Source organism: Trachurus trachurus, assembly GCF_905171665.1.
Source record: "Trachurus trachurus genome assembly, chromosome: 14".
In the NCBI taxonomy this organism is placed as follows: Eukaryota; Metazoa; Chordata; class Actinopteri; order Carangiformes; family Carangidae; genus Trachurus; species Trachurus trachurus.
Window position 1 is genome coordinate 22,819,520 of NC_139903.1, and position 27,999 is coordinate 22,847,518.

A 27,999-nucleotide genomic window follows, 5' to 3' on the forward strand; every position below is an offset into this window, starting at 1 on the left:
ATTTATTATAATTATCCACATCATTCATTAACATAAATACAGACAGCAACATCAGGTATACAGTGTGACAGGGATACCGTGGCGATGTGAAGTACCACTTTATCAGCACACCTCAAACAGCATGCATACAGTAGTCAAACGACACAGAAATTAGGAAACATGTTCATTTCTGTGCCTAAAGTAAGCATCACACCGGATTTAAGGCACTTAAAATAAATACTTAAAGCTATAAACCACACGCTTCCTTAATAAAACACTCTCAACATTTAAGAAAACAGTATAATATTGCAATAGTGAAAATGCTTTCAGGCTTTATCAAAATGTGGCATTGGGGTCATCCTGCAGTTGAAAACATGTACCCTGTACAAACAACACTGTGGGTTTGAGTCCAGCTCATGACTAGTCACATGTGATTTTAATATCTGAATGTTTCGGCATGATGACAGATATTCTTCAGGGTGGAAATGTGTGAAACGGAAACAAATGTTACTAGAAATAGCAGATTTTTTGTGTGAACATCCTAAGCAAACATCTCTGCTATAATTTTGAAAAACAAGCTAACAAACGGAACAAAAACAAAAGAAAACCCAGTGCTCAAATACTGAATGAACAGAAACTCACGCACAAAAACACAAAACACCATGTGCAATAAAAGTACAACATTCTGACTCATCATCTAAATAAATAAAAAATGCTGAACTGAATTAAAATAATACTAATGTTAAGACACACTTAAAATAATTAAACTTTAACATGAACAAACATTGTCAAAGTAGACAGTTTGCAGCCTGAATCTAGCAGTTCTCTGGAAAAACAAAGGCACTTACATAAAGGAAATACAGAGCCCTAAAGGTTTTGAAAGATTTATTTTCATCCTGCATGCACAGATTATGAGCAGGCTACGGACATATAATCTTCTATGACTTCATGGGCTTGGTAGTAAAAGGCTGTTTGTGCTTCTCTCCTTTCTTCTCACTGGAGGACGCATTTTTCTTTGTTGCTGAATTTTCTCCTCCTCATCTCTAGTCCACGCTCCAGTCGCTCGTCCTCCTCTAGTGCCCTGCACACACAAACACATATGGAATATACTGTGATATGACATTGACTTTTGCAAATAGGAATACGTTTACAATCATTAAACAGACCATTTTAAACAATTAAATCATGTGAAAGACACATACAAATAAAGCAGGTTCTCTTTTATTGTAGGAATTATCTCCCTTCCTCCTGTGACACACTCACCCTCTCTCCTTGGCGTCAATGTCTCTGATGATCTCGTCCCGCTGGTTGACCAAAGACACCAGCTCTGTGAGAAGAAGCTGCTCCCTCTGCTGCTGGGTGGACGACTTCTGCCAGTCTGCAGGACAAACCACGGTGCTTTACATAACAATGAATGTAATGATGTGCTTTTGAAGATTAAAAATATATATCTTTTTTACTTTAAAAAATGATCTGAATACTTGTTTCGAACCTTCTATGGCCATCATGACCCGTAGTTCTCTGGTCAGAAGCTCAAACCTCCTCTCCAGATCCTGCTCCTCTTGCCTGGAGAAACAGTCAAGAATCAGGTGAATTAAAAGACGGTGTGTCGTGCCTGTAAGTACATGATGTGTGTACTATTTGTGTGAGAGGTCTTACAGTAGCTCCAGGTGGTCCTGTCTACGTATCAGAGCATTCTTCTTGTTGACCAGAGTGAACCATTCCTGGATCAGTCTCTCCTCCTCATCACGGTCACTTCCTGTACATGCAGGAAAGAAAAGGACCGTTTGTAAACAACTGTATGATCTGTAAAATGAAAATGATTACTTATTACTAAATTACTTTCTAAAACTAAATGAATGTGCAAAACATCAGTGAGGGATTTTCTCAGTTCCTCAGTCCTCACAAACTGTTGACTGAATGTGTCATTGACTTTGAATTTTAAATAAAACCAAATAATTAAAGGGATAGTTTTTTGGCAAATTGGCTCATTTACATAATCCCTATAGTTTTAGGAGTAGATTCGTTGTCGGTGCAAGCTATTTGTAGAACAGCAGAGCCAAGCCGCAAGCTGCTCAGAGCTATATTACTGAGGCTCATGGGATTTCTTGGTTTCCCTCATCAAACTCATTAAATACACAATCCAGCAACTCCAAAACACTCAACATTCACCACGACATGAAATAATAACGGAACGTTACCAGACAGAGTTGTTTTCGAGGCAAATGCAGAGACTGCTTGCCAAAAAACTGCCCCCGATGGGAACATGCATCAGTGGTTTTGCATGAATTTACCTTGAAAACAACTCTGTCTCGTAATGTTACATTATTATCTCATAGCAAGGTGAATATGCAGGTCACAACTTGTCCACGAGAGCGTTTTGGAGTTGTTAGATTGTATATTTCATGAGTTTGATGAGGGAAACCAAGAAATCCCAATACCCTCCATTGCGTATCTCTGAGCAGCTCGCGGCTCTGCTCTGCTGTTCTAAAAACAGCTTGCATCGACCATTAAAGGTAACAAACCTACTATAGGGATTATGGCAATGGGCCAATTTGCCAAAATGTTGAACTATCCCTTTAAATACTCTATTATATCAAGTTTAAATGTGTAGGACTCACCTGTTTCCATGAGGCTCCGCAGTCGTCGCTCCACCACGGCGGCTCTGCTGTCAATGTGCTTCTGCTCCGTCTCCAACGCCGCCAGCTCACTCAGCACATACTGACTGGTGTCCTGCAGACACTGACCACAAGCCCCATCACATACACACACACATGAACATACACAATGCCGGACAGCCACGGGAAAAACGGGAGAAAGGAAATCAAAGGACAAAGGGAGTTGGAAAGCAGGGATGGGGGAGGAAGGAAGAAAACAGGCAGAAGAAGAAGGTCACAGGATTAGAGAGAGGTCAGAAGGATGGAAAAATGTGTATCCTGATGAAAAGGCAAGGCAAGGCAAGGCAATTTTATTTGTATAGCCCATTTTTACAGTTTGTCTCAAAGGGCTTTACATGGCATCATAACAACATCCTCTGCCCTTAGACCCTAGCATCGACAGAGGAAAAACTCCCAGAAATGCTTTGTTTTTAATTAATTCAACATAAATGGGTGGGGTCTTCTTGCAGCAATCGCTCATGCTGATAATACAGATTTGATTTGATCTGGAAGGCAAAGAAAAGAAGCAGAAAAGGAACGTGAGGTGAGAAACACATTACTGACCATGGTCTCTGCTTCTGGTTTGGGCTCTGTCTCAGCTGTCGTCTGCACCTCTGCACAAACAACAACAATAGTGTCAAAGAAGAGAGAGGTACAGTGCATTAAAAAAAAAAAAAAGTTAGGTTGACGTGTCATGTACCCACCTGTTTTATTAGTGTTTTCTGTCACTGTGTCTTCATCCTGAGGATCACAAAACTGACATTTAAACAAAGTGTATTTTGGAGTTTTTGCTATAATTTCAAGCTTTTCAGTCTGCTTCAGAAAACAATACTACAGATTAAATAAGTCATTTCAGGTGAAAAGAAAGCGTTACCTTAGATAGTCCTGATTTGTCTGCCTTGAAAATTGACCTTGGTGGTGCGACTGGGGTTATTGACTCATCAACTAAAAGGAAATTGGAACAACAATCAGTAAGATCTAACCTCTTGAATCCCGTTTCCATAGTCACCTTTAACATCTCCTGTTGTTTTTTCATTCAATTTAACTTTAAAGGCTAACTCAGCAACAATCAAAGTTAAAACAATTATCAACTCAGATAGAAGGAGGGATATTTAAAATCAAAATATCACATTCATGACTGCATCACTCCATCAGTGGGCATCATCATCACACATTTCCATTCAATTCAGCATGACATTTTTGTTATCTTTGGAAACCTTGGGAAACCCACTAGAATCTTAACTGTGGTGTTGTTAACTTGATTTAATGATCTGTTTGTCTTTCTTCCTTGTCTCCTGCGCTCAGACTCTGCTACTTCACATTCCTACGTCCCCTGGAGACACGCTAAGGTTTTCCCTTTCCTCTCCTCTGCACTGCTGTTCTGACTTTATTGTGTTTTGCTGCTTTTTATTATGTTTGTCTTCTCTTTTTTATTACATTTCCACGCAATCCAGCTTTATGTGCACAGTTTAAATTCTTAGAATATGGTTTAAAGCACTGGGTGAGGGGATACAATCAGTCTTGAATATAGCTGGGATGAACGATGACAGGTTGATACCTTTGAGGACTCGTTTGGTCCTCGGTGGTGGGACAACCAGCGTGCTGCTTCCTCCTTCCTCCAGACTCACGCCTTCATTCAGTCTGGCCATGCAGAAAGCGGCAGCATCCACCTTAGTGGGAGCAGGACCGGAGAGGGCCAGGCCGTAGCTGGACTGACTGCTGTTGTGCTCTATCTGCAGCACCCTCAGCTCCTGGTTGGTGAAGTGCGAGCGGATCTGGCTGAGGTAGGTCATGACGATGAGCCTGTCGGGGACGGACAGGAGAACCATGTCGGACGGCTCCAACAGCCGAGAGATGCCCAGCACCTCGAAACCGTCAAACGCCTGATGTAGTTAAAAAAAAGAAGCACATGGTCAGTATAGAGGAGAGAGATGTGTCGACCTTACTGGAGTGGTTTCAGTCAGATAAACTGTTTTAATGACAAAAACTGCTCAGAACAAAAAGCTCTCTGAGCAGCAGAAAGCAATGCAGCCAACACTTTGCAGATTGTTTTTACCCTCTCTTTTCCCTCTCAGGACACATAAAAGTTGCTCTGGAGTTTGTAGGGCTTATGCCATGTGGCAGGAAAACTGCAGGCTGCTACTCAGGGCTGGAATAAGCATGCTCTCCTTCTTCATGTAGAGAGGAGGAGGAGAGCAAGAAAAAGTGTCTATCAAGGAAACTTTTTGTTGTTTCCATCAGTGCTGTATTAACACAAAATTATGATATAAAGAATCCTGCATATCAAGAGAATTGTCATTATTGATTATTTGTTTGTACTTTTTGAGACCTTAAAGTGGTAACCCTAACTCTATTGTTGACTGACACCCAGCCCACCATTATCCCAGCAATACAGTCAATCCAGTAATAATACAATGCAAACATTACATGGAGGAATTTATTCACAGCTTCAGTCAAGCAAGATTATAAGGAAAGACCAAAAACACATTGAATTAATCATAACTAAAGACCTAACAATTTCTCTGTTTTCTGACCTTTGAAATCTAGACCTAAAATGCAATTTAGGTTAAAAGTAATACATTCATATTCAATATAATGCCCAGTATTCAGTAAATGAATCTGAGTCTCTTACCTTTTTGTTGTTGAGCTTGATGTCATGAGCGTCTAACTGTTTAAAATCTCTGATGGGACAAAAGCAGTGGAGAATATATTAAGAACTTGACAGCATTTAAATGAGAAGTTCAGACTCTGAGCTGATACTCTGAACCATCCTCAACAACAACATGGAATAATGTTTAAAAAGTAAATGCACTGAAAATACATTGTACATAATCTAGAAGACAAATGGGTAATTTTGTACATTTTGTCTGGATGGAAGTGGTGTAGGATGGCGCAGAAAGCCAGGCCGTTTCTCCAGGATGTGCTGAAGTTTGTGACCTTCACCCCCTGGTACCCGCTGGTGATCTGCTGACACCACTGGAGCAGTGACTGGCTGGAGGTCACCAGGCCCTGTAGAGGAGGAGGAGGAGGAGGAGGAGGAGGAGGAGGAGGAGGAGGAGGAGGAGGAGGAAGAGGAAGAGAGGGGTGAAGAGTGTGTGACCTTATTGCAGCATACCAGACTTAGACATGAGCGTTCTGATGATATTTACCTCAGTTGTTTCATCCTTCCCATCAGCCTCCTCTCTGACTTTTGGAACCGGGTCAGGGGTTTTAATCTCACTGGTTTCTTCCTCTGGTAATGTAGGAAGCCAAGTTGTGGCTTGGTGGGGAGGAGTGATGTGTGTGTCTGTGTGTTTCTTCTCCACGCCGTCAGGGAGGTCAGCTGGTGGGTGTTTTAGCCTAAGAGATGATACATAAAAAAATAAAAAAATACACAAGACAGGTGATGAGTAGAAAACCAGACTTTGTCCACAGGACATAAGGAGCTCATCCAAGCAGCCTGGTGTCAGCGTAGCCATCTGTCAGTTGTAGATTCAAGCAAGAGACATGCAAGCTTCAAAAAACCCTCAGCGCTGACTGGGTGTTAGAAGACATGATGTGAACACACAGCATTAAAAAAGAATAGGTAGTTAGATTTGAAGCAGCAGGTCTATGCTGTTGGAAAAATGTTTCAGCATCACGGAACCGAGAGGATACACCAAACACTTAGATCTTTTTCTTTGGATATTCAGTTGAAAAACCAACCAACGTGACAGAAATTCAACACTTTAAACTCCACACGTCAACTTTGCAAACCAGGCTAATGCTACTGTCTCAGACTTAACATGACACATCCGCTTTTTAAATGCTGAGTCGAGCTCCACAAGATGAATAAATAGTAAAACTGGTGTAATTCCCTTCCAAGTCTCCGCATATCACACTCAAACACGTTCAAGGCTTAGTGTCATTTTATAGAGCAGCACAGGTTGTCGCCTCATGCTGACTTACACATCCTCCTCCTCTCCCAGTGGCTCCTCTGTCTCAGTCAGAGGTATTTCCTGCATTTCTGATTGGCTTTCGGGCTCTGTGAAGTCACAGTCAATGTCCCCAGGTGCCGGGATCAAGCGTTTCATAGTGTGAGAGCTGGAGGCAGGTGATGTTTCACCTGTCATCAGCTGGAGTTTAGCCAGTAACTGCTTCTCCTCCTGTTGGAGCTGCTGGTCTTTGTTGAGACTTTGGTGATCAGGGGTGTGTGTCTGTGTGAGGAGGTTTTCCGTCGGTGTAATGTCACTCTTTGTTGGGTGCAGGCTCCTGTTTAAGCCGGGGCTCTTGGAGGGTTTTACGTCTTTATCGTCCCCCGTTTCGAGACTCCTGCACGGATCTGTGGCTGTCTCTTTTTTTGTCTCATTGTGTATCTTGTCGATGTGTGTGTCAGTGTATATCTCGGTGTGTTTTAAGTCAGAGTGTACGCTAGTAATGTTAGTGCTTGGAGGAAGGGGCCATGGCACCACCGACGACTGAACAAGTTCTGCCTCCTTAAGGCCGTGAACAGTTTTTGAGTCATCATCTCTCTGTCCTTTCATTGGCTGATTTTGTGGCTGACTGTGTCGTGGAGCAGGTTTGGCTCCAGCCGTCACACTGATTCTTTCCTCCTGCTTAGACACTGAAGCAGGGTTAGGTTGAGGAGGAGCACCAGCCTGACTGGTTAGGGAGTGAGGGGGTTCTGGTTTATTTGGCTGACTGGCAGCAGAGCTCTGGTTAAGGCTTTGTTCACTGAAGGGGAGTGAGGAGGGCTTCAGGGTAACAGCAGGGGATGGGCGGTCTGGGCTGAAGACAGAAAAGGAGATTTCAGAGCTGAGACTAAACTGACCACCAGTGTCCGTCATGCTCCGTCATTCTCCTCAGGCAACATGCCACCAACCGTCTCACGCAGCCAGAGATCTATCCTGCAAACTCACAAGGGTACAAAGAATTTCAAGCAACAACGTTTGGGAAGAACTAAATTCTGCTTTCCCCAAAGGCATTCACACACCCATTGCTTGGATGAGATGAGAAGTCTGGCTATGTGAGATTACTTCAAATATTTAAAGTTAGATAGATAGGGCTTAACCAAACATGCTCCGGCTTCCACTGAACTGTAGTATCCAATGACCAGTCCATGCTACCTGACATGCTACTAAGCTGCACACATACAGGAAACCAAACTTTGTGATATTGTTTGACGCCAGGCATCTACTCACAATCATGGACAGAGACACATAGGAGATACTTTTTCTCTTAGTACAATTAATTACATATTTAATGTGAAGGGCTTAATGTATAAGTTGTGTCCATGAGAAAGAGATCCCAACATTGTAACTCATGAGTTTTCAAACTCTAATCTCGTAATATCTTGGGGAATGTAAACAGGAGAATATGATGTCATTGATTCAGTGGTTTCCTCTGTATTACGACTTGACCTTATTTGGACAAACCAGCCATCATAATAAATTGACTATAAACAGTTTATGGTTGTATTTTTCACATGGATATACAAACGTAACTAGATCACTCTTACACTAAAGATAAGACAGACAATGTGTGTTGTTTTAACGACTGTCTTTTGCTTTGATTTGCATGTGAATTCTTTACAAAGGATAGTGGTAATAGATAGAGGTAATGTAATGTTATTCTCAGTAAGTTGTGATTGTGGGAAGAAGGAGGTCGGTACTTGAAACAAATTACAGCAAATTGGACGGTAAGAGCTTTGAAGTACCTTACTAATGTGGGAATTCCAGTTTCATTCACAAACAACATGGTAATGATGTTGCTTGGGGGAGAAATACATGACTCACATGACAACACATAACTCTTTCCTGTGAAAGAGCTGCAGGAAAAGGCCAAACCCTGAATAAATGAGGGAACACTAATGTAAAATGTATATTTCCCTGCAGACATTACGTGTTAAAAAATAACGAATTAAAAGTGCTGGTTACTGGAAGCAAACTCAGAAAAAGCCACAGGCACAGTCCCATAATCGACAAGAGGCAACAAGCAAATCTCTCTTGTATAGACAGCTCCTCCGCGGTTACTCACCACTCTCCCCCCGCTGCCATGTATCTCTCTCAGCCTCCCCCTTTACTCACCCTGCTTCCCCCTCCATGTACAGCTCAGCCAGCCAGATGGAGCCAAGATCCTCATGTCCTCTCTCATACTCCACCTCCTCCTCCTCCTCCTCCTCTCTCAGCCACACTGGGATGGCACTGGATGTGAGGTTGGCTTTGCCTTTTTTAACTGATCTCAGAGCAGAATTATCCCGGGCTTTCTTAGCGGTAGTGTCGTAGTCCTTAGTTTTATCTGATCTAGAATCAGGTTCACTTGTTGCTCTGGCTGCAGAGACTGAATCAACTTGTGTGGTGGGAACGAGTTTGATTTCAGCGTTATGGTTGATCGTTTTCACTGATTTGAGATCAGATTTGTTGTCTGACTCTTCGTTGCCTTGTGGCCACTCATCAAATGCAATATCATCCAGGTCTGCCTCCCTGAGTGGCGGACACTCAGTCGACTGGATGTTCACAACTGTCTGGTTGTTTTGCACTGACACAGAGTCAAAAAAAAAGTCTTGTCCTTTACTATCATCACTCTTTTCCATCATCCTTTCCATCTCTCCCTTTTTGTTCTTTTCCCTTTCAATCTTCCTTTTTGCCCTTTCTGCCCTCTGCTGCTCCCACTCTCTCTTTTCCCTTTCCCTCTCCTCCCTTTGCTTGTTCTCCAGCTCTTCCCTCTCTTTCTCCAACCTTTTCCTCTCCTCCTCCTTTTCCCTCTCTCTCTCTTTCCTCTCCATGTCCTCTTTCTCCTTTGCCAACCTCTCTCTCTCCTTCCTCTCCATCTCCTCTTTCTCCTTTGCCATCCTCTCTCTCTTCTTCCTCTCCATCTCCTCTTTCTCCTTTGCCAATCTCTCTCTCTCCTTCCTCTCCATCTCCTCTTTCTCCTTTGCCATCCTCTCTCTCTCCTTCCTCTCCATCTCCTCTTTCTCCTTTGCCAACCTCTCTCTCTCCTTCCTCTCCATCTCCTCTTTCTCCTTTGCCATCCTCTCTCTCTCCTTCCTCTCCATCTCCTCTTTCTCCTTTGCCAATCTCTCTCTTTCCTTCCTCTCCATCTCCTTTTCCATCCTCTCTCTCTCCTTCCTCTCCATCTCCTTTTTCTCCTTTTCCATCCTCTCTCTCTCCTTCCTCTCCATCTCCTTTTTCTCCTTTTCCATCCTCTCTCTCTCCTTCCTCTCCTTCCTCTCCATCTCCTTTTTCTCCTTTTCCATCCTCTCTCTCTCCTTCCTCTCCATCTCCTTTTTCTCCTTTTCCATCCTCTCTCTCTCCTTCCTCTCCATCTCCCTTTTCTCCTTTTCCAATATCTCTCTCTCCTTCCTCTCCATCTCCTCTTTCTCCTTTGCCAATCTCTCTCTCTCCTTCCTCTCCATCTCCTTTTTCTCCTTTTCTATACTCTCTCTCTCCTTCCTCTCCATCTCCTCTTTCTCCTTTGCCAATCTCTCTCTCTCCTTCCTCTCCATCTCCTTTTTCTCCTTTTCTATACTCTCTCTCTCCTTCCTCTCCATCTCCTCTTTCTCCTTTTCCAACCTCTCTCTCTCCTTCCTCTCCATCTCCTCTTTCTCCTTTGCCAACCTCTCTCTTTCCTCTTTTTCCATCCTCTCCTTCTCCTTCCTTTCTGCCTCTTCCCTCTCCTCCCTCATGATCCTTTCTTTCTCCCTCCTCTCTCTCTCCTGCTCTCTCTCTTTCTCCTGCTCGTTGGCTGCCCGTCGCAGACTCGCCACCAGACTGGGTCCACGTGTCTCCACTGAAGGTACGGACTCTAGTTTCTGAGCTGATTCACTAATAGTCTGATTATCTTTTGCATCACAGAAGGCCACGGGAGGCGAGATGTCCACACCAACGTCAATCAGTGACTCGTCATCTGGTTCAGAGGAGTACAGCGTCTCTGCATCTACTTCATGTATGCACAGCTGCTCTTCTGCAGAGGGTTGTGTAGGATCTGCACTAGCAGATCCAGATGTGTGCAGGATGGAGGCCATCGTGTCAAAGCTACGAGGACAGACATGAGGGAGAGAAAAACTCTCAGAACAAGCTCACTCTAAAATGACCTGCACAATGACCACATCAGGCTCTGGATGGTGTGACAAAAAGCCATACAGCATGCTTGATTACAGTAAGTAGTTCTTTCTAAGACTTTGTTTGGGTGCTCGTCCAAAGTGCCGTGCCAAAGCAAACTGCAGATATATTTATTGTTTGTTACACTGAGAGCCACTCCAGCGTAACGCACAAAACAGGTAATCAGTTCTCTGCTATGCATGTGAACTCAGAGAAAGTTAGAGAACCTCAAGCTTGCTAGCTGAAGACAAGACAAAGTCTCTATGACACAGTGAACTTGACACCATGATGTTAGTTCACAGACTGGATTACAACAAAATAACCCAAACAACAAACTGACACCAAAAGACTGATGTACTACTCAAAGCACTGGTGGATGGTTGACAAGAGGGCTACTAATAGTCTTACTGTAATCTTACTAAATTGAATTTCTCACTAACATTAACCCAGTGTATGCTGTTGGGGGTTTACATAATTACACCTGCATCAACTCAACAAAATGGCCACTCCAGCCGTGTCTGGAATGTAGTTCCGGTTACACATTTGCCTCGAAACAACTGTGTCTCATAATGTTACATTATTATTTCATAGTGTTGTGAATGTGCAGGTCACAGCGTTTTGGGATTGTTGCATTGTCTATCTGATGAGTTTGAGGAGGGACAAGGGACCTGCACCATTCACCTCCAATGTGTTTGCTGAGCAGCTCACGTCTCTGCGCCGCAGATCTCAAAACAACATGCACCGATAATTAAAGGTAATGAACCTACCGTACTCCGGATTATGGCAATAGGTGAATATACCAAAATGTTGAACTGTCCCTTTAACTGTGTATGTAGACAAACTGAGTGAGTTTCTAACATGAAGTAAGGAGATGGGTCGGCACTAGCTGGTTAGCATGCTAACTTTTGTATAAGTTAACACTAACCCAACGTAGGTGTTGTTTCGATGCTAAACTTGCAGCATTTCTTCTAGACTGGTAGGCCGCTAGCTAACAGATAGCTCCTTTAATAAACACCAAATTCCTTCAACAGTGCCCTGAGGGTATCTGTCAGTCTTTAACACACGACAAAAACTTTTTTGCACTGTCACATCTTGATGCACAATACGACAACAAAGGCAGGCAGAGAGACTCACCCTCTGTACAACACCCCAACTACTGCTGACATGAAGCCAGCAGGTGCCTCGGCCTCCGTCTGCTGCTGTGCAACACACACTGCCTCTGTGTCTGCACATTTGTGAGCACTGTCTCACACACGTACACAAACACACACACACACACATACACACGCACTTAGTTTTTACTCTTGTGAAATCACTTCCATTTAAACGTTGAGTCTAACAGCGTAGACAGAGGCTGAGCTGGAGAGAAGAGCATGGGAGCAGGTTAATGGCAGCTGCTGAGGAAGCACTGGTTAGGCTGCAGCACCAAAAATAAACGTTAGTTTGTTCATGTGTATGTGCAGGTGTGTGAGTGAGTGTGTCTGTGGTGGTTTGTGAGAGAAGAACAGACTTGTCACGCCATGCTGCAAAGGCTGCGAGGAACTATTTCTGACTCACCCCCCTATCACACCCTCTTCCTCCTTCTCTTCAGTGCTCTCACTACTTTCCATCCCTCTTTCTGCTGCTGTCTCCGCTGTGGTCTCCTCCACAGCTGCCCACAGCTGCTTTTCTGCCTCGCACACCGGCTCCTCGTCGATGCCGCAGCTCCCGTTTACTGGTTTCTCCTCATCTGTTTCCTCCTGTTGTGGTCTTCCTGGCGGCTGGAGAACTGGTTCCTCCCGCTGTCCCTGTTCTGGTTTTGAGGGCAACAGCGGCTCCAGTGCCAAAGCAGTACGCTCTCCGACTGGTTCTGGGGAAACACTGAGTGAGGATGCTGGTTCTACGCTGGGTGCCTTGGGCTCTTTGGGTTCCTCTTTAACTGCTGATGCAGCAGGTTGAGCAGGAGGTGGTGCCACTATGTGAGGTGTCTCTGAGTCCTTGGCTTTGACTGGCTGGACCTCCTGTCTGACAGGGGTGTCCACCTCAGCAGCATCCTCTGTGTGTGAGCTAGAAGAGCAGAAAAAGACATGAGCGATACAGCCATTACAAATGTACATTACTGAAATAACAAGACGCCAGACTATAAGCGATGCCGTCACAGACTGACAGACAGACAGACAGGCAGGCAGACAGACAGACAGACAGACAGGGGGATAAAGCAGAGAAAGCAGACAGATAGACAGACAGACAGACATCCCCTCGTCTGTTCTTACCCTCTGCACAAAGGTTTTGCACCCTCCTCGGCAGAGATTTGTTCAGGTGTATCGTTCCCACTTCTCTCCTCTAGTACTTTCCACAGAGGAATCTCTGCCTCACACATTCTCTTTGGAGGTGGCGTCATGGTCAAGACCTCTAATGTGATTGGTTTATCCTGAGCAAGGGGCTGAACTGTGGGGCCTGAACGGATGCCAGGTGGAGGAGTACATGTGGCAGATATTTTCTTTTCTGGGACACTAATGTTTGACAATGAACCTTCCTTTATGAGAGAGGGCTGGGGACTGGAGTAAGGCGAGAGAGACAGAGAGACAGACAGAGAGAGGAAATTGTGAAGAAAGGGAGGGGACAGGTGGAAGAACATGAAGAAGAGTCCACAAGCAATAAGAGAGTCAGAAAGAACAGGAAAAAGAAATACGTATATATTTTGTGATATCACAAAATATGATACCTAATAATAACAGGGCCAGGATCAGAATATCAATACCAGTATCAATATTCTATTCTATCCCAACATTGTAACAGTAATGATAATTACAAGCAGATAGCAAGTGTGTCAACCATATTCCATTACTAAATAAATCAGACTTTTCTTTTGGCTATTCTACATTAATCACATGCATGCAGGGGTGGACACGACTGAAGTATAATTACTTGAGTATAATATTTAGACACTTCAAATACAAGTAGATCAAACCAGAGACCAAAGCCTGATCTCAAGTCAGTGTTTGATATTTAAAAAGAAGACTCTTTTGGGTTTTTTGGGTTTTCTATTATTTTTCTTTCCTTTTTCAGTCAATCAGTCACTTAAGTTGTTTCAGAGTCATAAGATTCACATAAAACATAAAAGATACTTTTAAATACTTGACTATGTTTAAAATCAAGTACTTAAACTCAAGTAACAATTTGACTTTACTCTGTACTGTACTGTACTGTATCAATGTACTTTGTCCACCTCTGCATTATAAAGTGCAAAACAGCTTTTAAAAGTGAATAACAAAAGTATATCATGTGAATTGTTATGAATTAACGCATGCACACACGACGGCAGCAATGAAACAACTGGTGCAGCACAAAGACAAGTGTTAATGAGCCCAAATTTAAGACATCAGTCATATCAATACGTTGGTGACCGATCTGTCCACACCTAAAAAAGCAAATCATCACTGATGTCTTCCACAAGCACAGAATCACAACAGATGCAGTGTTTCAATCAGTAGAAAGCACATTTAAAGTGATTTGGCTTTTTTACGTAATATCACGGATGAATTGATTTTATTTGCTGATTAAGAAAACAGATGACGATCAACACACAGTGAAGTTAGCTTCTCATCTCAGAGCTGTAACTCACCGGTCTTTGTCGGAGTTAACTGACTGACGGGTTGACTGCCTCGACTGTGATTGGCCGAGAGTTTGCGAGGGCAGCTGCACTGACGTGACACCAGCTTTGTTGTGCAGAGGGAGGAGAGGAGCAGCAGGCGAGAGACTGTGAGAGGAAGATGAGGAGGATGAAGATGAAACCAGACTTCTCATCTTCTGCTTGTCCTCGTCTGACCTGTTGACCAGGCTGCAGACTGGAGCTGCTCGCACCTCCCTCCTCCTCCGCTCTTCTTCCTCCTCTTTCTCCTTTCTTCTGTCCATCTCTTCTTTCTCCTGTTGTTTCCGTTTTTGTTCCTCTTCTTTCTTTTTCCTGTCTTCTTCCTCCTTCACTCTCTTCTCTGCTCTTTCTTTCTCCTCTTTCTTTCTCTTCTCCTCCTCTTCCCTCCACTTCTTTTCTTCCTCATTTTTCTTCCTCTCTGCCTCCTGTCTCTTCTGTTCTTCTTGCACTTGTCTCTTCTTTTCGTCTTCTTCCCTTTTCCTCTTCTCCTCCTCCTCCTTTTTCACCTTTTCTTTTTCTCTCTGCTCCTTTAAGAGTTTCTCTTTCCTCCTCTCGTCCTCCTCCTGAAGCCTCTTCTCATTCTCCCTTTTCTTCTTTTCTTCCTCTTCTTTCCTTTCTCTCTCCATTCTTTCTTTCTCCTCCTTTAAGAGTCTTTCCTTCTCTTTATCCTCCCTCTTTCGTCTCTCCTCTGCTTCTTTGACTCTCTTCTCCTCTTCCTCCCTATTTATCTTCTTCTCTTCTTCCTCTTTTTTCTTTCTCCCCTCCTCCTCTCGGTGTTTTTTCTCCACCTCCTCCTTCCTTCTTTTCTCTTCCTCCTCTTTCATTTTCTGTTGCTCCCTCTCTCTTTCCTCCTTCAAGCGTTTCTCCTCCATCTTCCTCCTCTCTTCCTCTTCCAGGAGCCTCTTTTTCTCCTCTTCCTTCTTCTTCTTTTGCTCCTGAAGCATTCTCCTCTCTTCCATCCTTTTCTCCTCCTCCTCCTTCATCTTCTTCATGAAACTCTCTCTCTCACGTCTCCTCTCCTCCTCCCTCTGTTTCACTTTTTCCTTCTCCGCCTCTAGGAGTTTCTTCTCTTGCTCTCTTATCTTCCTCCCCTCCTCCTCCTGCTGCTGCTTCCTCTTCTCCTCCTCCTCCCTCATCTTTTCCTGTTTGTCTCTCTTCTCCTTCAAGAGTCTCTCCTCCTCTCGTTTCCTCCTCTCCTTCTCCCTCTTGACCTCCTCTTCCTCCTGCAAGAGCCTCCTCTTCTCCTCCTCTAACAGTCTCTTCTTCTCTTCCTCATGTTTTCTCCTCTCCTCCTGTTTCAGGAGCTCTGCTTTTTGCTCTTCTTCCTTCCTCCTCCTCTCCTCCTCTTGCTTTTTCAGGGTCTCTTTGTCCTTCTGCTTCTCCTGCTCTGCCTTCACCTCCTTCTCTCTCTGCACCGCTGCTCCCTCTAACTGCAGCTTTTCTCCACAGGTCTTTTCATTGGTTTTCTGTTCAAGACTGCAGAACAGATAAACAATATTCCTTAATCCCAAGTCTCTCTCTGTGTTTAAACATTATCACCACCACCAATTCACATTTTGTCATCATATTTTTTATTCTTATTTTCTGGATTCTGGTTTTAACTCTGAATATAAATACTCACCCCCGAGGACACCTTTTGATAGTATCCCGCTTAGAGTCATCCTCTTCCAGAAACAAGCCCCCTGATCCTTGTGTTTCGTTAAATGACTCAAAGAAGATGCTGTCAAAGTCAGGCTCAGGCTCAGGCTTTGCCAGCGGCGCCTTTTCAGTCTCAGAGACACTGATAATACTCTGCGTCTCACTGACTGGCTTTTTCAAATCACTTTCCCTCTGAACATTTGGCTGTTTAGGCGTGATAAAAGCTGCCACAACATTGGTGGTGGTGGGCTGCTGGGGGGTGGAGCTCTCAAAGCAGGAGAACGGCCATGGAGGGGGCGGGGCTATGATCAGCTCTGAGCGGGAGTGGGGAGGACTGGGGATAGAAACATGGGCGGTCAGGCTGGAGAGACACAAGGGTAAGCGTGCAGAACGAGGGGGGGAAGAACGTGCAGGCAGGACGCACGGCAAACAAGAGACCTGGTCATGACTCCGGCGACGTGTGTTGGAAGGTGAGTGCAACACGAGGCGGAGCACAAGACACTCTGCAACTGTTAGCAGGTATTAGCATCGAGGCAGGGATCAAACACAGAGCAGGTGTGAGCCCTTGAGCAACTGTGGATCAACAAGTCGCACAATACTTCACAAACACAGATTAGGTGTTACTCAACCACAGCTGTGGGCAGGCTACAGCAGAGTGGCCTCAGTACCAAAGTGGGTTGTTCTGGGCTCATTTAGACCAGAATAAATGTGATAAGATGCTGATACTTATTATTATTATTTTATAAAGTGTTCCTTTATATGTGATCCCAGTCTGTGATGCACTCTACAACTCCAAGACGTGGTCAAATAGAAGAAATATGGAGCTATACAAATAAAAGATCTGTTAAACACAACATCCCCTGTGTTCAGTGTTTTAAAATAAAGCATAAAGCATCTTAATTGCAGCTGCTGGTAGGTGAATTTTTAGCTTGCAACAGAAGCAGGCCAGCTGTTTCCCCTTTTTTTCCGAGTCTTTATGTTAAGCTAACATAGCCAGCTGCTGTTACTTTGTATAACATACCGATACGAGAGGGATTTCAATCCTCCCATCTGAAGCCACTGAAATATTGAACTATTCCTTTAAGCAATCACAATTGCAGGGAGTGCAGCAGGTGAAGACACAGAGGTGTGTTTTTTTAAGTATCATGAGCTGTTTCCTCTTACGTAAGACAAGTTGAAAAGAACAAGAGCAAGAATTCAAGTACATGAAACTTCTTTTCTTTTTTGGTCTGTATTCAGTTTTTCATTATCATCTCTCAAACTCTATTCAGTCTGTGATCAATCTTTAAGACCCCACTTTAGCTCCGTGGTCTGTTGGCACATTTTCTCCACATGCAACAGCTTGACACCAGTCATATATCTATAAGGAGCCAAAGCAAACAAATCTATATTTACACACTCATGTGATACCATCCAGTGACCTCACCTGATCCGTCCAGGCTCAGCCTTGCTGTCTGTGGTGGTGGTGGAGTCCTGGTCTGGTCTGTTTGGCTGGTTAGATGTTTTGATGGTGGACACCTCAGGGCTTGGAGATGTTTCTTTGTCTGGTTGTGTGACAGCGAATGGTGAACCTATACAGAGAAAAAGTGACGTCACATAACAAATATCACACTGACAAAGGTGTTTTGCACATGGCACGTTTTCACAAGCGGAATAGCCTCGCAAATTCCCTCAAGATGCGGAAAGCACTGAAAGGTGAAATGCTAGATGAGTTGGCTGCGGTACCTGACTGGCAGGAGCTGATCTGAGCAGGAAGAGCTGAAGGAGAGACAGCAAGATGAGGGTGAGGAGAGGAGAATAAAACAGAGGTGGAGAAAGAGGAGGAACGAGAGGGGGATGAGCGCGGAAGAGAGGCAGGGAGTGTTGGAACTACGGGGTCGCAGAGAGCATCGAGATCAGGGCTGCTCAGCAGAGGGACAGGACTGATGTCTCCTCCAATCAGAGCAGATTCAGATGTCAGCCACGCCCCCAGATCACCTGAGGAAAGCAGCAATGAGGAGATGAGATGGAAAGGAAGAGTGCAGAGGGATAGTTTTAAGACTGATAATGGGAACAAGAAGCGAAATGGGAAGGGAGGGAGAATTGAAACTAAAGCGCACTAGGGTGGTTACCTGACTCAGAGCTAGAGGGCTGAGGTTTGGAAACAGGAGGTACTGAAACCAGAGGAGGGGCATCAGCAGAAAAGGGTGAGGGAGAAGAAGGACGGGCGATAGACTTGACGATCTGAGGTTTGAAAATGTGGGAACGAACTAGAAGAGGAAGAACAAGAGCAGATACAGATCATAGTAAATATTTGATCAGGTAATCAGCAGCTGTTGTTTAGTGTGGACAGTCAAAGCACAGACAGACCGGTGATTGAAGTAGGATCATCTACAGTTTGAACCTCAGGGGGGCGCCGTTGGTACGACACAGGAACTGAGGAGAGAAGAGAAGCAATTGACAGAGGAGGAATGAAGAAAAAAAAAGATGTGTAGTCAGAGAAAAGGTAAAAGGTAAAAGAAGAACAGCAAAGCTAATTTTATATCATGCATTTACTAGTTCAGTTATTGGTGTTAGTGTCAAAATAATCAATCAAGTAATCAAAATGTTATAACCATAATAAAACTGAGCTCAATACTCTGAGCTCAATTATTTCACATGTTCACACAGTTAACTTTGTAATTATTTGAGTGATAAAGAGAATTGGTTACTGTTAATCACTTTATGCTATCACTTTATAGACAGAAGCTGTCTCAATATCACCGATGAGCAGAGCTTTATGTATCTAATAAAGATGTTAAAGAATAAAATAGTTCCACTACAATGTAGCGAGGTTTGTACACATAGATCTAAACTTTTTTTCTTCAAGTTTATCATATAACGACATGTGATAGTGTATAAGATCACATGATACTCAGATATTTAGGTCATTGATGGACAGATTTAAATTTTGGTTAAGATTCAGCTCCCTGATGATGTGATCTAAATCTAAGTTCCTTTGCTCTGATGCGATCATCAGCTGAAGTGAAGTGAAAGTTTAAGTGAAGTGAAAGTGAAGTAAAATGCCTGATTTCAAACTATTTGTGAACGTTTGCATGCTGTTAGGTTGTCTTGTGGGAGCAAGAAAGTACTGTAGATACAGGACCAAGGCTGCAGGAACCGTCAGGCTCCAACTTGTGAGTTGTTTTGCCATTGGGGTCGGATTCAGCTGAGTTGTCTTTCGCAACAAATATGAACTGCTCCAGTTTGTTTAGGACCAGACTGAAGCCACCTCTTCTCAGTGCGATTGTTTTGGTCTGCACTGATTGTGGTCGATTACAATGTGATACCTGTTTTCACACCTGCTCAAATAAATCATACCAAATAGGAAAACATACCAGGGTCCAGTTTAACGGACTAAAAAAACAGGTGTGAAAGCACCATTTACAATTTCCCAACCGCCTGGCCTTATGAATACACTGGCTTCATTAACGGGAAAGTTGGTTTTAATTAAAATAAGCAAGAACTAAAATAATCTAAGTGCTCTTCAACTGGGAAACAGTGAAACAATGGAAGTTTAACACATTAGTGTCATAGATCTTCTTAACAAAGTAATTTAGTGCATATGGTATTAAGTGCGTAACATGGAGATAATTCATGTGGAGGCCAGATCTAACCAGATCATAACACATTAGTCAGTTAGTGGAGAGCATGCAGCATGCCTGTCTGCCAGCCAGCCTGGTGATACCTTTAGTCGAGTCTGACTGGAAGATTCTGGGCAGAGAGGGAGGTTGAGAGAGGGTCCGGGTGAATGGAGGGTGAGAGGATGGGGGCAAGGACGAGGGCAAGGGCAAGGACAAGGGCTCTGAGGACAGGGTGGGCTTTGAGAGTGAGGAGGATTTGGAGGGAGGAGGCTGAGAGGCAGCAGAAATGGGCTTATGGGTCAGAGTGGTGAGAGAGGACATGTGAGGAGCAGCTAGAGATGATGTTGTGACAGTCTCGGTTGATAGAGGTGCAGTGGAAGAATGTTTGGGAGTTAAAGTCATGACAGTAGTTACAGATGTACTGGTAGGTTTAAGGGACAGGTTAGAGGGGGTATTTAAATGTGTCGGTCCTTCATAGGTCAAAGGAGGATTTGAGGGAACTACTGAAGAAGAATCTACTGGGGCTGAAGGTAAAGTAGACACAGGTTCAGAGCATAACAAAGATGGAGGATTGGGGGAGGAGGAAGGGACGATTGTGGGCGTCTTGGAGGATTTGGGCGATGGAGGACTTGCAGGAGACACATCAGGGACAGGCAGGGCCGGGGGTGCGCTCTGGACTGAGGGCGTAGCTGCTGGGACCTGGGAGCTTGGAGGTTGTGGGTCAGATAAAGCAGGAGGCTCAGCTGGAACAGGGTTGGTCAGTGTTTTATGCTTAGACCTGGGTGAGGGCTGAGGGGCGGGGCATTGGGCAGGTTGGGTCTCTGATTGGACCGAGGCAGCGGCGAAGGGGTGACGGGAACGACGGGGTGAGGGACGAGGAGCAATGGGAAGAGGAGGACGAGAGACAACAGCAGGACTGGGAGGAGCACCATCACGTCCAGAGGCTGATGGATAGATGGATAGATGGTTAGATGGATGGATGGATGGATGGATGGATGGATGGTTAGATGGATGGTTAGATGGATGGATGGATGGATGGATGGATGGATGGATTGGATGGATGGATGGATGGATGGATGGATGGATGGATGGATGGATGGATGGATGGATGGATGGATGGATTGGATGGATGGATGGATGGATGGATGGATGGATGGATGGATGGATGGATGGATGGATGGATGGATGGATGGATGGATGGTTGGTTGGTTGGTTGGTTGGTTGGTTGGTTGGTTGGATGGATGGATGGATGGATGGATGGATGGATGGATGGATGGATGGATGGATGGATGGATGGATGGATGGATGGATGGATGGATGGATGGATGGATGGACAGGATATTTTGCAGACAGACAAAAGAATGGAAAACACAGAGTGAAAAGGTCATGGCTTGAGAATGAAAAGTGGATTACTGCTGTTGTCATGAGGATCCTTTGTTAATCACATGACTCCTTTGTTTGAGAGAAACCACAAACTAAATATGGAACTGTGATGAACTATGATGAACCTTTTTATTATCATCTATTATCCATGCCTCCAGCTCATTCAACTCTATGCAGCCATATTTGAAACTGGTAACCTCAGAGCTCAACCAACAAGTCCAACATGCTGTTTTGTTTCTGGCTGAGTGAGTCACCAACATCACAATGATTTTTCTTTTTTTTTTTCGCAAGGACACACTACATGCACATGATAATACTTCTACTATATGGAGATGGAAGTAAATCTACTTTCCACTTCACTACATTTATCCCAAAATTGTTGTTACTGATTTACTTCATTCCCGCCGTAATTGGCAGAGTATCTTATGCAGCTTTTTCAACAAGAAAAAACACTTCAAGTCATTTTAATCTGAAACATAATTATTTTCTTATAAATGGTGTAATAACGCTAAGCAGGAATATTTAACTATTTAATGGGAATAATTTATTTCAAATTCACACCTGTCTTTATTTTTTTCTTGTGTCAAGATACAGAGGATCCTTTCAGAATATTTCTTCAAAATTAAAACAGTTTGTAATTTTCTGACTGCACTGCAGTGTTTAAGGACTTACAGACCAACAGTATATACTGCAGTATTTAAGGGGCAAGTCTGTAGTAATGCTTATTCAGCATTTTTAATGCATAACTTTTCCTTGTTACAGTAATTTTACATTGCTGTATTACTGTTTCTATTTAAGTACCTAATTTGCATTTCTTTCACTGCTGGGCCTTAATGTATTTTGCTTCTTTTCTTGCATCTTTAATATTTCAGTGTGCATCTTATGTTAACAAAGGTGTCATAAAGCCATATGATAAATGCAGCAACTATATTTGAACAGGAAGGAACGTGTAATTTAATTTACTATCTAAATATAAACATCAGGGAGGAGCAGTGAGATCCAGAGTTATGGTCATCTGAGCTGCTGTTACACTTAATTTCCCCTTTACAGTCTCATATCTGTGGACATGATAACTCTGAGTTATATCACAGGGGGAACTTTTCATGGCTCCAGGAAATTTTCACTACATTTGAATACAAGTTGTCTTTAGCCTATCGTCACATGATTCACGTTTAATTTCTAGATGAGAAATACTGTATGTGGTATGCAAAGAACTTAGTTATAAGAAGCTGTCCAGTCATGTGGGAAAGGACTGCAGAACAAATGACATGAATGTGTGAAATACTGTTATATAAACTGAGACCTCTAATAACAAACAGAGGGAGAGAGAGAGATCTCCTGTTTACACCTTCTTTTCCCTGGGAGGAGGAGGTGATGACAGAGTGAGTGTGAGAGCGAGAGGGAGAGGGAGCTACCTGAGGCTGGAAAAGTGGGTCCAGTGGAGTTTCGCTTGTCAGGTGGAGGGGGAGCGGGGCGATTTGGGCGAATTAGAGTGTGTGGGACGACTGCAGCAGCCAGGAAAGAGAAAAGTGGCGGGAATAAGAGGAGGGAAAGAGGGAAGAGGAGGAAGAAATGAGATGAAGCATTTCAAGGAGAAGATGAGAGAGAAGGAGCAGTCTGCTCACCTGTAGCGGTGACTGACTTCTTGTCCTCATCTTCATCGCTCTCGTTGAAGTCGTCCAAGTTGCCGATGTCGGTGGGTTTGACGCTCATCAGGCTGGCCAGACTCTGCATGTCTTCATCACTGAGGAGGAGCAAGGACAAACACTCTTCATACGGAAACTCCTCATGATGGATATCAAACATATTTAAAGGGATAGTTCAACATTTTGGCAAATTGGCCCATTGCTATAATCCCTTTAGTTTTAGGTGTAGGTTCGTTATCTTTAATTGTCGGTGCAAGCTATTTTTAGAACGGTGGAGCAGAGCTGCGAGGTGCTCAGAGCTATGCTATGGAGGCTAATGGGATTTCTTGGTTTCCCTCATCACACTCATCAAATACACAATTCAACAACTCCAAAACGCTCTCGTGGACAAGTTGTGACCTGCACATTCACCACGCTATGAGATAATAACTGAACGTTATGATGTTTGCAAAAATGTTGAACTATCCCTTTAAACTATTCACAACACAAATAGTCAGGGTGTGATTAATTTATAAGCCGCCAAAGCGGACTTATTCTCAGCTTCAGCTACACACAAAATTTACAGAAGAACCACTGGAGTTTATGTCCACTTTCAAGTGTGTGTCTAGAGCTGTAGTGTCTGGAACAAGCAGACAACATCACAGCGGCGTTGCATCATCTTTAGGGAATGAACATGAGCAGCCGTCATCGATTAATACACAGACTTTCAAAAAACATTGCATCTTAACATACACCTGTGAGAGAAATAATAAAAAGCTACGACTCACGTGGCTTTCCCTTCACGAACGAAGACACACAGCAACGACAGCTTGAGCGTGGCCTCCACCACTTTGACCGACAGCGGCTTCAGCTTCAGCGTCAGGTCCGTCTGGGTCGGCGTGGGACTGGCATACCGCTTCAGGTTGATGTCGGCCGAGGCCAGAACCTTACGATGGCCCTTATTCTCCTGAAAAACAAGCACTAACGTTTACAGACTGAACTGCATTCTGTTATGCCCACTTGCTGATTGTGCATAGTCTCTGATTCTTAAAGCAAGATGATTTACAGTACTTACACCCTCAAGGACAAAGGTCCACTCTTTGTCCTCAAACTCGTCAGCATTGGCCTCCTACAGATTAAAAAAATTCAACATGAAACATTATCTCAAAACACTTTCCACACATTTTTTTCATACATCTGTGTTGCCATTTGTCGTATTATTTTTCTACTTTACTGTTTTTTTTAAAGTGCTCTACAAATGAAGCTTTACTATCTTGCCTTACTCACTTACTCGTGACCTGTATTTATGAGTCTGCCAGCTGTCTGTGTAGTGTGTGTTCATAGTAAACAGTGTGTTTTGGTTTTGGTACCTTGAAGAGAGTAACAGAGATGTCGATGTTCTCAGGGACCGGCCACACCACCATGCCCCTGTAGGGATTCTTGATCCCAGGCTGCCAACTGTGGAGCTGCACAACAAACAAGACATTAACACACTCTCTCACAGTCTCTCACTCTGTGTGAATGTGCGTGCTTGTGTAACTTTGTGCCATTTTAGTGGTTTTACCTTGGAACACATGCGTCTGTTCCTCCTGGTCCACACCACCCTCAGCTTGTCTGGTTGCCTACAGAAACACACAAACACAGATCAAAACACTCACACTTCACCTTTCCTGCTGACGCTACATGGCACTCACAGTTATTACACAACTACACACAGTTCATCTGAATAAAAGACATGACTAAAAAAGGCTCTGAAATCCTTTTTTAACACTGGGAACTCTATAAATTCATCAGATAAAGTCTCTGAACAAAGTGAACATTATCCAAATGATAAAACACAAGGTCTAACAGAAAGTCTTATGATGCTGCTGGATAAAATGCCTTGCAGTCAAAGATAAGGCACTGATGCGTGTGTGTGTGCGTGTGTACACATCGTTGACAGAGTTTTTCTTTTTTTAATCTTGTACTGACATTCATTTATCTATCTGTGTGTATTTCTATAGAACACACATACAGGGGAGCCCCTTCTGTGTGATCTACCTGTTGGTGTGTGTGTGTATGTCAACATTGTTAAACATATAAATATGTGGCTATTGTATTTCTCAGTCCTTTGCAGCACAGGACGTGAAACAGGAAGCGGCAGAGTCATGTGACCTGAGTTGATCTGAATGTGAGGCGTGCCTCTTGACAGGAAGAAGGAACCCCCTTTAACCATCAAACACACACACACTGACACATTCAAATTTACACTTGGACCCCAAATAATAGACCAGCACAAAATAACACAGCATCCTCATGTTTACTCCTAATATACTGTATCATCTTTAAAACCATTAAGCACCTGCAGATGTTCTTTTGAATATTGATATTGATAGTTTATTGAAGTCCTAGCCTATCGGTGTATAAGATGGCTATGTGTGTACATGTGTTTTGTGTGGTATGTGTGTTAGGGGGTCAGGAGTAGCATCAGAAATAGATTGACAGCAGCAGAGTGGGGGTAACAGAGGGGAGAGAACAGGAGGAGGAGGAGGAGGAAGGAGAAAGAAGAACAGTAAAAATAGGAGACATCAAAGACAAGTACAATGTAAAACAGTTACAAACACATCTAGAGAGTGCAGTAACAATGGGCTGTGGTGGTGGAAGGCTGTGGCTGGTGATACACAGACAAACATTAGTGGCGTAATGCAGTTTAGTAACATGTAATTACTGTAGCTGATGGTGCAGCAGACAATGGTTTGTGATAAACATCAGCCTCCGCTGCGCTGAAATGTTCAAGTCTGAAAAAGTCCGGGATCAAATATCTGGTGACGCGCTGATACCGGCAGTAAAATGATCTAACTAACTCTCTCATGTTTATGTCACATGGAGTACTCCTGACTTTACATAAAAATAGTCCCATTACTAAATATTTAACTATGTTTGTGCCACTCGACTCTCTCTGACAGCAGCGTTTTATCATTTTTGTGTCATGTACAAACTGCTGGGCCTTCTTATCTCTGTCCTCCCGTGCATCTTCATTTCCGTTATCCAAAAACATTGACATCTCTCAGAAGGCCTCATTTTGGAGCCTAATTTAGAGGAGGGGGAAGTAAATACAAAAGTACAGTTTCACTTTCAGCATACAGAGTTCTAACTGCACCTCAGAGGTTTGTATGTGATGTATCTGTTTGTCTGATGTGTCTCTGAGAAAGCCTGTGGTCTCTAATCATAGCAGCAAATTAGAACGACCCACTGCAATGCTCGCAAACAAGCATGCAACTTGTGAGACCTTTTTTAACCTCACACGTGGACAAAAGAGTTAATTTTCCTCCACTGATGTTTGATGTGATCTTAGGTTTCATGTAGACAATCAGTAAGAGCAGAAAACCTCATAGGTGGTATCAGACTTTGGATTCAGTCTGGTTTTCTGGGACCTCCCTCTGGTGAAGGCTTATAAACCCTGATTTCATCACACTGTTAAATGGGAGTTGTCCCTCTTTCTTAACCATTGTTTCTCTTCCCTTCTCGGTGTTATGACAGCATGCTGCTCTGCTGCTTATCAAATTCTGAAACCTTTATTGACCAGCTTCAGTCACTGAAAGTTCTTCTCAAGCTGCTGACAAGTCTCCCACACAGTTATCCCTTTGTTTTAATGTAATCTGGACAGATAAGAAGATGCCATGAGGGCCAAATTGACATGTGAGTAAAGGTTTAAAGATACTTGCGACACCTACATGCATCTGCAGAGCAATGTGTGCAATATTTTCATGGATTTAAAAGATTCCCGATGTTGTTATTGTGGGAAAGATATCATAAGTCAGGTCAAAAGAAGAAACCCTCAACCCTACAACTGAGCATTTACATGTATTTTTGCCTGTTTAGTGCTGAATCAGAGCATCTCCTGGTCAGCTACCAGCTGTTGTTCTGAGCAACAGGAAATTGCAAAAGTGGAGGAAAGCCTGTCCAGTGTGAGCTGCAGGATGAAGGGATTTTACTGCGCCTCTAAAAATGAAATAACAGCAAAACACGTGGGTGCTGAGTGCAGTGTTGTGGTTATTAAGCTAAATGATGTTGTAAAAACTGTGGATCACAGAGCAGGCTCCAGCTGAGTGTCTGTATTTTCACAGCAGGCTAAGTAGGAAATGGTAGGACTACAGTAGGCTACAGACTGGTGAGTTTGTCAGTTTAAATGTCAGTTATTCTTAACGTGGACAAGTCCCTGTGCAAATTAGATCGATTCACTGATTGACGAGCCTACTTGATAGGCGGGGACGGGAATCGGATCGATTACGCACATGAGGGACGCACTCATCATTGTCGGTGTAGCGGGAACACATGGTTGTCAATATAGGTCCATACGTTTTATTATATAGAGAGGCTAATACAGTACAGTGTCACTCAGAGTGCTGGTGTTGGTGATGTCTCAAACCGACTCGCACAGTGACGGAAGTCAAACATGTCTCCTCACTCACCATTTCTTGGTGCACTCCAGACTCAGTTCCTGGTAGCAGGCGACGAACTGAAACTTTGAAGCCTTCTTCCCGACCCGCTGCAGTCTCTTCCACACCGAGGTCATGACTGCCTCAGGGAGAAACACAGCTCCACACACCGGGGGAAGACAGAGATGAAGTCAAACAGACTCCTGCGCGCAGCAATAATCCAACTTTGTGCGCTGCTTCTGCTCCTTAAATGGTCCTCTTCTTCTTCTTCTTCTCTTTCTCCTTCCTCTGCTGCTGCTGCTGCTGATGATGATGATGAACCTCACACAAGCTGAAACTTGCGCACATTTGCAGTAAGGAGGTGAATCACCTTCAGATTGACATAAATAAAAAAAATAAAAGATGTCGCCATGCAGAGAAAAGACAGAGCTGTAAACAGAAGTGACAATTAGTCCATCAGCAAAGAGGAACCGATTCCGCCCTGTTCATTGTTTCTCACACGGGCAAGAAAACGCCTCATGTGAAGCTGAAGTTCAACCAAACAACTGCACTGACAACTTCTCTCTCTCTCTTTCTCTCTGGCTGCGATCCACAAGCAGCTTAGTCAAGCCTGGAGGAGGAGGAGGAGGAGGAGGAGGGGGTGGTGGTGGTGGGGGGCAGTGCTGGTTGTTGTAATATAGTCCTGCTGCCTGTAGAATGAGTTCACCCTCCCTCTTTCCTTCAGTGACAGCAGCCAGTGACACACACACATAGGCTACAGCGTGAGACTGGATATGCAAAGAAGTGCCCGCTGGTGATGCAGCACTATGCAAAGTTCAGTAGAAGCACAGTGTGTGGAGGTACTGAGGTAACAGTGTTCAGTCCTACCTGTAGACTTTGATCCTGGCTGTCTGTGTCACTGCAGCTGTCTTATCAGCTGGTGACTAGTTCACTGTACACTCTATCTTGTCTGTCTCTTCCTACAGGCTGTCAGCTTTGAGCGTCTCGGTGTGTGTGTGTGTCTGTGTTT

The 27,999-nt window shown here is 43.8% G+C and overlaps 1 protein-coding gene across 15 annotated transcripts; it reads right to left on the bottom strand.

Annotated features, from left to right (window-relative positions):
- On the bottom strand, positions 1 to 27,745 carry LOC310997124 (uncharacterized protein). Of its 15 annotated transcripts, none has more exons than XM_083986753.1 (31): positions 27,024 to 27,744; positions 24,137 to 24,194; positions 23,943 to 24,038; positions 23,648 to 23,701; positions 23,361 to 23,539; positions 22,573 to 22,691; positions 22,363 to 22,452; positions 19,669 to 20,508; positions 18,312 to 18,377; positions 18,074 to 18,211; positions 17,688 to 17,939; positions 17,389 to 17,533; positions 15,946 to 16,296; positions 14,298 to 15,800; positions 12,946 to 13,230; positions 12,251 to 12,739; positions 11,828 to 11,935; positions 10,166 to 10,627; positions 8,681 to 9,850; positions 5,786 to 5,975; positions 5,497 to 5,645; positions 5,269 to 5,317; positions 4,195 to 4,519; positions 3,511 to 3,581; positions 3,341 to 3,377; positions 3,201 to 3,250; positions 2,601 to 2,721; positions 1,639 to 1,738; positions 1,472 to 1,545; positions 1,243 to 1,357; positions 1 to 1,060 (listed from the first exon to the last, which is right to left on the bottom strand). In XM_083986753.1, the coding sequence occupies exons 1-31, from the start codon at positions 27,125 to 27,127 to the stop codon at positions 973 to 975; spliced, it is 7,878 nt and encodes a 2,625-aa protein (XP_083842879.1). In that variant the 5' UTR covers positions 27,128 to 27,744; the 3' UTR covers positions 1 to 972. The 15 variants fall into 15 exon arrangements, with proteins under 15 accessions (XP_083842879.1, XP_083842875.1, XP_083842868.1 ...); XM_083986749.1 differs by having other exon boundaries at positions 8,681 to 10,120; XM_083986742.1 differs by having other exon boundaries at positions 8,681 to 9,365; positions 10,122 to 10,627.
- Between the last annotated feature and the right edge of the window lie 254 nt (positions 27,746 to 27,999).

Excerpts from the sequence above, each read along its gene's own strand:
- LOC310997124 (XM_083986741.1), bottom strand. The coding sequence starts at position 27,127 with ATGACCTCGGTGTGGAAGAGACTGCAGCGGGTCGGGAAGAAGGCTTCA. Across the intron at positions 5,976-8,680 it reads TACATGGAGGGGGAAGCAGG|GCTAAAACACCCACCAGCTG; the intron begins GTGAGTAAAGGG and ends ATCATCTCTTAG. Across the intron at positions 1,739-2,600 it reads GCGGAGCCTCATGGAAACAG|GAAGTGACCGTGATGAGGAG; the intron begins GTGAGTCCTACA and ends CTGCATGTACAG.